At 42.5% G+C, this 7,705-nt stretch overlaps 1 protein-coding gene across 1 annotated transcript; it reads left to right on the top strand.

Annotated features, from left to right (window-relative positions):
* The first annotated feature begins 2,593 nt into the window (after nt 1–2,593).
* LOC102394719 (vomeronasal type-2 receptor 116-like) lies at nt 2,594–7,323 on the top strand. Its single transcript, XM_044948725.2, is given in 2 exon segments — nt 2,594–2,597; nt 6,389–7,323. Coding segments are annotated over 2 exon segments (939 nt in total).
* Nucleotides 7,324–7,705: the final 382 nt, after the last annotated feature.

Genomic DNA, 7,705 nt, shown 5'->3' with positions numbered 1-7,705 from the left:
TTATCTCTCCTTGCTAGTCTTTGGAACTCTGCATTCAAATGGGTATATCTTTTCTTTTCTTCTTTGCTTTTCACTTCTTTTCACAGCTATTTGTAAGGCCTCCTCAGACAGCCATTTTGCTTTCTTTGCATTTCTTTTTCTTGGGGATGTCATGAACCTCCATCCACAGTTCATCAAGCACTCTGTCTATCAGATCTAGTCCCTTAAATCTATTTCTCACTTCCACTGTATAATCATAAGGGATTTGATTTAGGTCATTTGATTTAGACCTGAATGGTCTATTTGTTTTCCCTACTTTCTTCAATTTAAGTCTGAATTTGGCAAGTGCGTATATATTTATAATTGTTATATCTTCTTCTTGGATTGATCATTATGTAGTGTCCTTCTTTGTCTCTTTTCATGGCCTTTATTTCAAAGTCTATTTTATCTGATATGAGTATTGCTACTCCTGCTTTCTTTTGGTCTTCATTTGGGTGAAATATCTTTTTCCAGCCCTTCACTTTCAGTCTGTATCTGTCTTTGGTTTGCTGTGGGTCTTTTGTACACAGCATATATAGGGGTCTTGTTTTTATATCCATTCAGCCAGTCTTTGTCTTTTGGTTGGGGGCATTCAGTCCATTTACATTTAAGGTAATTGTTGATAAGTATGATCCCATTGCCATTTACTTTGTTGTTTTGGGTTCGAGTTTATACACCTTTTCTGTGTTTCCTGTCTAGAGAAGATCCTATACCATTTGTTGAAGAGCTGGTTTGGTGGTGTTGAATTCTCTCAGCTTTTGCTTGTTTGTAAAACTTTTGATTTCTCCTTTATATTTGAATGAGATCCTTATGGGTACAGAAATCTGGGTTGTAGGTTTTTCTCTTTCATCACTTTCCTGCCATTCCCTTCTGGCCTGAAGAGTTTCTACTGAAAGATCAGCTGTTATCCTTATGGGAATCCCCTTGTGTGTTATTTGTTGCCTTTCCTTTGCTGCGTTTAATATTTGCTCTTTGTGTTTGATCTTTGTTAATTTGATTAATATATCTTGAGGTATTTCACCTTGGGTTTATCCTGTTTGGGACTCTCGGGGTTTCTTGGACTTGGATGGCTATTTCCTTTCCTATTTTAGGGAAGTTTTCAACTATTATCTCAAGTATTTTCTCATGGCCTTTCTTTTTGTCTTCTTCTTCTGGGACTGCTATGATTCCAATGTTGGGGTGTTTGACATTATCCCAGAGGTCTCTGAGGTTGTCCTCATTTCTTTTAATTCTTTTTTTCTTTGCTTCATTTATTTCCACCATTCTATCTTCCACTTCACTTATCCTATCTTCTGCCTCAGTTATTCTACTGTTGGTTCCCTCCAGAGTGCTTTTGATCTCAGTTATTGCATTATTCATTATTGATTAGCCCTTTTTTATTTCTTCTAGGTCCTTGTCAAAAATTTCTTGCATCTTCTCAATCCTTGTCTCCAGACCATTTATCCGTAACTGCATTTTGTTTCCAAGATTTTGGATCACCTTTACTATCATTATTTTGAATTCTTTTTCAGGTAGACTCCCTATCTCCTTCTCTTTTGTTTGGTTTGGTGGGCATTTATCATGTTCCTTTACCTGCTGAATATTTCTCTGCCTTTTCATCTTGTTTAAATTGCTCTATTTGGGATGGCCTTTCTGTATGCTGAAAGTCTGTGGTTCCTCTTTATTGTGGAAGTTGCTCCCTGTGGGTGGGGTTGGACTAGTGGCTTGTCAAGGTTTCCTGTTTAGGGAAGCTTGCATCAATGTTCTGGTGGGTGGAGCTGGATCTCTTCTCTCTGGAGTGTAATGAAGTGTCCAGTAGTGAGTTTTGAGATGTCTATGGGTTTGGTGTGACTTTGGGCAGCCTGTATTTTAATGCTCAGGGATATGTTCCTGCATTGCTGGAGAATTAGCTTGGTATGTCTGGCTCTGCAACTTGTTAGCTCTTGGGTGGAGTTTGGTTTCAGTGTAGGTATGGAGGCTTTTGGATGAGCTCTTGTTGATTAATGTTCCCTGGAGTCAGGAGTTTTCTGGTGTTCTCAAGTTTTGGATTTAAGTCTCCTGCCTCTGGCTTTCAGTCTTATTCTTACAGTAGCCTCAAGACTTCTCCATCCATACAGCACTGATGATAAAACATCTAGGTTAATGGTGAAAAGATTCTCCACAGTGAGGGACACCCAGAGAGGTTCACTGAGTTACATGGAGAAGACAAGAGGGAGGAGGGAGATAGAGGTGACCAGGGGGAGAAGAGGGGAAATCAAAAGGGGGGAGAGCATTCTAGCCAGTAATCAATTCCTTATGTGCTCTCCACAGTCTGGAACAGTCAGAGAGGTTCACGGAGTTACACAGAGAAGAGAAGAGGGAGGAAGGAGATAGAGGTGACCAAGAGGAGAAGAGGGGGAGTCAAAAGGAGAGAGACAGATCTAGCCATTAATCAGTTCCCTAAGTGTTCTCCATAGCCCAGAACACTGAAAGAGATTCACAGATTTGGGTAGAGAAGAGAAGTGGAAGGGAGGAGATAGAGGTGACCTGTGGGACAAAAAGGAGAGTCAAAAGGGGGAGAGAGCAATCAAGGCATTAATCACACCCCTAAGTAAAAATGGGTACTGAAGATTAGATTCTTTTCAATTAGCAATAATCACGACTTGGATAAACCTCATTAGCTACAATGGTGCCACTGCGCAAAGCTGAAGATTAGAATCTTAAAGTTACAAAATTGATAACAAAAAGCAAAAAACAAAGATTAAAAATCTAGAGTAGAGGTTAGACTCTCAAAAATACAATATGAAAGAGACAAAACAAAAAAAGAAAACAACAACAACAAAAAAGAGACAAAACAAAATCACAGAAATTATAAAATATATATGTGAAATTTGCTTTAAAAATAGGGTCTTTTTTTTGCAAAGTAATAGTAGGTTATAAAAATGAAAATTAAAGGAGTAATAAAGAACTTAAAAAATTTTAATTTAAAGATGATAATTGTAAAATATATCTAGGAATTTCTCTGGAGCTGTTGAGGGCAGTGTGGGGTCAGTTCAGTTCCAGATAGTAGCTTGTTCCAGCTTATAGTCTTCAAGGTCTATAGACCCCTTCCAATGTAATCAGTGCTAACTACAGGGTTTTAATCTGTTGCACCTGTCACTTCCAGAGTGCCTCCCTCTTCTTTGTTTATTTTGGCTTCCTCTGTTTGCAAGTCTCTTCAGTGTCTAATTTCCACCCTGACACAAGGGGGCGAAGGTGGTCACTTATTTAGGCTCACTTGTTCAGTTGTGTTGTGGGGAGAGAGGAACACCGCAAACAAATATCACTGGCATTTGTGGGTATTGCTTGCAGTGTCTGGGCCACACTGGGTTTGCTGCTGCTCATGGCGTGTGTGCTTTCCTAGTCTACACTGCTCAGGCTCCAGGCTGCTCTGCAGGGGAACTCTCTAAAGTGGGACCTGGGTTGTGTGCACTTCCCGGGTCTAAGCTACTCAGGTTCAGGTACTTGGGTACTCCACAAAGGCACAGACTCAGCTGGGCCTGCATTTTGTGCCCTTCCCAGGTCCGAGCATCTCAGGCGACCAGGTGCTTGGCAAGCACATTCTCCCAGCTGGGTGGTGCATCTTATCACCTCCCGGGTCCCAGCCCCTGTTTCCTGGGTGCACTGCAAGAGTGCCATCTCAGATGTGTCTCTTCTGGGGAGCTGATCTCTGACTGCAACCCTTCTGGCAGATGTCAACCATCCAGGATCCCAGAAGACTTGGTTAGCAACTGAGGGCCTGCTCACAGTTTGGTGGAGGATGCCTTCTCTGGGGCTGAGATTGCCCCTTACCTTCCGGCTCTGGCTGTTGCCTGCCTGCCTCTCTGCCTCCGGCGTGGGAATGGACCGGTCCACAACCCGCTAGCTCTCCTCTGGTATTTGCTCAGTCCTTTGTTCTGTGAGCAGGCCCGGCAGTGCCTTTGGTTAGAGCTTTCCGCAGGAAAGTTCTCTCTCTCTTTTTTTCTCTCTGCCTATCCCACAGTTTGGGTTGCTATCTCACGTTAGCTCCCTCAGATTGTCCTCAGGACATTCAGGCCTGGTCCTTACCCTAAGCATGCAGCCCATGACTCCCTGTTCAGCCCCTGCTCGCTGCTGGCCGACGCAAGCGTATGGGCTACTTCACTGGGAGTTGCAGTTAGGCGTGTAATCTGTGGGTTTTGGGTTTTTTCCTCCCGGTTATATTGCCCTCTGAGGTTCCAAAACTCCCCACAGACCTGCCAGTGACAGGGTTTCCTGGTGTTTGGAAACTTCTCTCCTTCACGACTCCCTCCCTGGGATGGGTCTCTGTCCCTAACTCTTTTGTCTCTCTCTCTTTTTATCTTTTATATTTTGTCCTACCTGCTTTTGAAGGGAAAAGCTGCCTTTCTGGGTGCCTGGTGTCCTCCAGCGTTCAGAAGTTGTTGTGTGGAATTTGCTCAGTGTTCAAATGATCTTTCAATAAATTTGTGGGGGAGAACGTGGTCTCCCCGTCCTATTCCTCCACTGTCTTAGGACCACCCCCCTTCACTCCCTTCTTATGTTTAGATAAACACCAGTAGATTATGAATGTTAACTATTTCTTTGTAGATTCCATTTACACTTTCCTATGGTTATATGCACATTACTGGATCGCCAAACTTCATTTTAATTCGTATTTCAAAGCACTGACTACTATTTTCACAAAATTTCCCACATTTGAAAACTTCAGGCTAATTTTAAGGTGGTTCTCTATGTGATGCTTTAACATTTTGCACACAAAAGTATTTTGAATTGTTTTTACAAATCTGTGCCATTCCTGTCAGGAGCCATGAATTGTGTTAATCACAATCTGCAGTTCATAACACTCTCTCACAGTTGGTGTCTTCACAGTCTACATTTATTGTTTATGAAGCCACTTTTCATAGTGTGTCTGCTTTCCACATTGTTAGGTTCTTTAACCTAAAACCTACATCCTCTATGTGGCCAATAGAAGAGCATAGAAAATAGTTTTCTGCACATAAAACTTCAGTGTTATTATCACAGGGATAGTTGCACTGAGATGTTTGGACTAGGTGGTTTAACAAGAGAAAGTCAAGCTGTGTTGCCAGGAATATATGAAACAAAAACCTTGAAATACTTTGGTAAAATTTGGGTTGTCTCCATAAATATTTTAGAAGAAAGAATGTGGAAACATCACTTAGTATCTCATACTTAGATTTCTGGAGAAAGTGACAAGGCTAGGATTGGGGAGGGGACCTAGTGATGTCACAGAAGAGGAAACATCCTTCCTTCTGAGAGAAATAGAGACATCCTCTGACAGCCGCTAACCATGTGCCAAATTTGACCAAAGACTCTCTCTCTTTCCTTCCAGACACCGATATCTGTGTGTAGCCAGAGTTACATTTCAGGGTTCAGAAAAACCCCACAGGAAGGACAACCTGTTTGCTGCTTCCACTTGTGCCTTGTGTCCAGAGGGATACGTTTCCAACCACACAGGTTAAATATTTCATAGTGGTCTACAGTAACTCCACCTCCTACCTATTTCCATGGAAAGAATACTGAGCACTTTGGGAAAGGAGTCACTAGGCATTAGTTTCTTAATTCATGTATTTATGCATTTTTTGACGTCTTCATTTTTATTGCACTCAAATATATATCACATTAAAATTTATCATTTTAATTATTCTTGAGTACAATTCAAGGACATTAATAAATTTCTATTGCTGTACCACCTTTTCCACTGTTCTTCCACAGAACTTATAACCCCTAACTTCATCAGTTACCATGAAACAGTTACTCTCAATTCCCTGGTAAACATCATTCCACTTTCTGTGTCTATGAATCTGACTATTCTAAGTACTTTCATAAATAAAAGCATATTCCTCCCTTGGCATGTGGCTTCTTTCAGAAGGATAATATTTTCAAGGTTCATGCGTGTTGTAGCATGTGGCAGATAAATTCATTTCTTTTTAAGGCAGGACATTCTTGCATTGTGTGTATGTACCTCATTTTGTTTAATCATTTATCTCTCAAGGGGCATCTGGGTTGTTTCTGTTTTTTGGCTGTTGTAAGTAATGCTGGTATGATATTATCCAATTCACTGCCTTCAACTTTAGGGAGTATACACCTAGATAGGAATTGCTCACTCTAACAGTAATTCTGTGTTAAATTTTTAAGAAGAACTGCCAGACTGTTTCTCACAGCAGCTGCACCATTTTACATTCCCATCAAGAAGGTACAAAGGTTCCATTTTAACTTTCTCAGCAACACTTTCTAATTTGATATGTCTGAATATTTCATCAGAGGAGATCAATATGCACACTGCACGAGATGGTATATTTCAATTTCCTACATATTTAAGTGCTTTACAAATAAAAATTGGGATAATGAAATGGTGAGTCTGCTCTCTCTCTAGATGCAGAGCGGTGTGCCCCGTGCCCAGACCGAGAGTATCCAAACAGGGAGAGAAATCACTGCCTCCCCAGGGCTGTGACCTTCCTGGCATTCGAGGGTTCTCTGGGGATGTCACTGGCCTGCACAGCTCTGTGCTTCTGTGTTATCACAGCCGTAGTTTTGTGGGTCTTTGTGAAGCACCGACACACCCCCATAGTCAAGGCCAATAACCGGGCTCTCAGCCATGTCCTGCTCATCTCCCTCCTCCTGTGCTTCCTCTGCTCCTTACTCTTCATCAATCATCCCCACACAGCCACCTGCATCCTCCAACAGATCACATTTGGATCTGTGTTCGCCGTGGCTGTGGCCACTGTTTTAGCCAAAACCCTGACTGTGATCCTGGCATTCAAGGCCAGGAAACCAGGAAGAACCATGGGATGATTGCTGGTCACAGGAGCTACTAACTATGTCTTTCCCATGTGCTCCTTGATCCAGGTGATCATCTGTGGTGTCTAGCTGGGAACCTCTCCCCCTTTCCTTGAGATAGACACTCACTCTGAGCCCAAAGAGCTCCTCATTGTGTGCAACAAGGGCTCAGTCACTGCCTTCTACTGTGTCCTGGGCTACCTGGGCTCCTTAGCCCTGGGGACCTTGTCCTTGGCTTTCCTGGACAGAAACCTGCCTGACGCCTTCAGTGAAGCCAAGTTCCCGACCTTCCGCATGGTGGTGTTTCTCAGCGTCTGGGTCACCATTCTCCCTGTCTACCACAGCACCAAGGGCAAGGTCATGGCAGCCGTGGAGACCTTCTCCATCTTGGCTTCTAGTGCTGGTCTCCTAGGCTGTATCTTTGTCCCAAAGTGCTACATTATCCTCCTAAGACCTGTGATGAATTATCTGAAAGGTTTAAAGAATCAAATAGATTCCAAGAGAAATTGGCATGCAGATTTTATCTCATAATAAGTCTCTGTTACATTTGCTTTAGGACTTCCCTGGTGGCTCAGACGGTAAAAGCGTCTACTTACAATGCGGGAGACCTGGGTTCAATCTCTGGGTTGGGAGGATCCCCTGGAGAAGGAAATGGCAACCCACTCCAGTACTCTTGCCTGGAAAATCCCATGGACAGAGAAGCATGGTAGGCTACAGCCCATGGGGGTCACAAAGAGTTGGACATGACTGAGTGACTTCACTTTCACATTTGCTTTGAATAATATACCACTCAGAGAGATAACATTATTCATTCAGATATTAGAAACAATCAAAACTACTTTACCTCTATTCAGCCAGGGATTCTCTCTCTTTTTTTTAAGTCTCTGTGTACAACTACACTCAGCCATTAAGA

The sequence above is a fragment of the Bubalus bubalis genome, chromosome 9 (assembly GCF_019923935.1).
Source record: "Bubalus bubalis isolate 160015118507 breed Murrah chromosome 9, NDDB_SH_1, whole genome shotgun sequence".
In the NCBI taxonomy this organism is placed as follows: domain Eukaryota; kingdom Metazoa; phylum Chordata; class Mammalia; order Artiodactyla; family Bovidae; genus Bubalus; species Bubalus bubalis.
The sequence above is the reverse complement of the archived record's forward strand: the minus strand, read 5'-3'. Positions and strand labels throughout refer to the sequence as shown.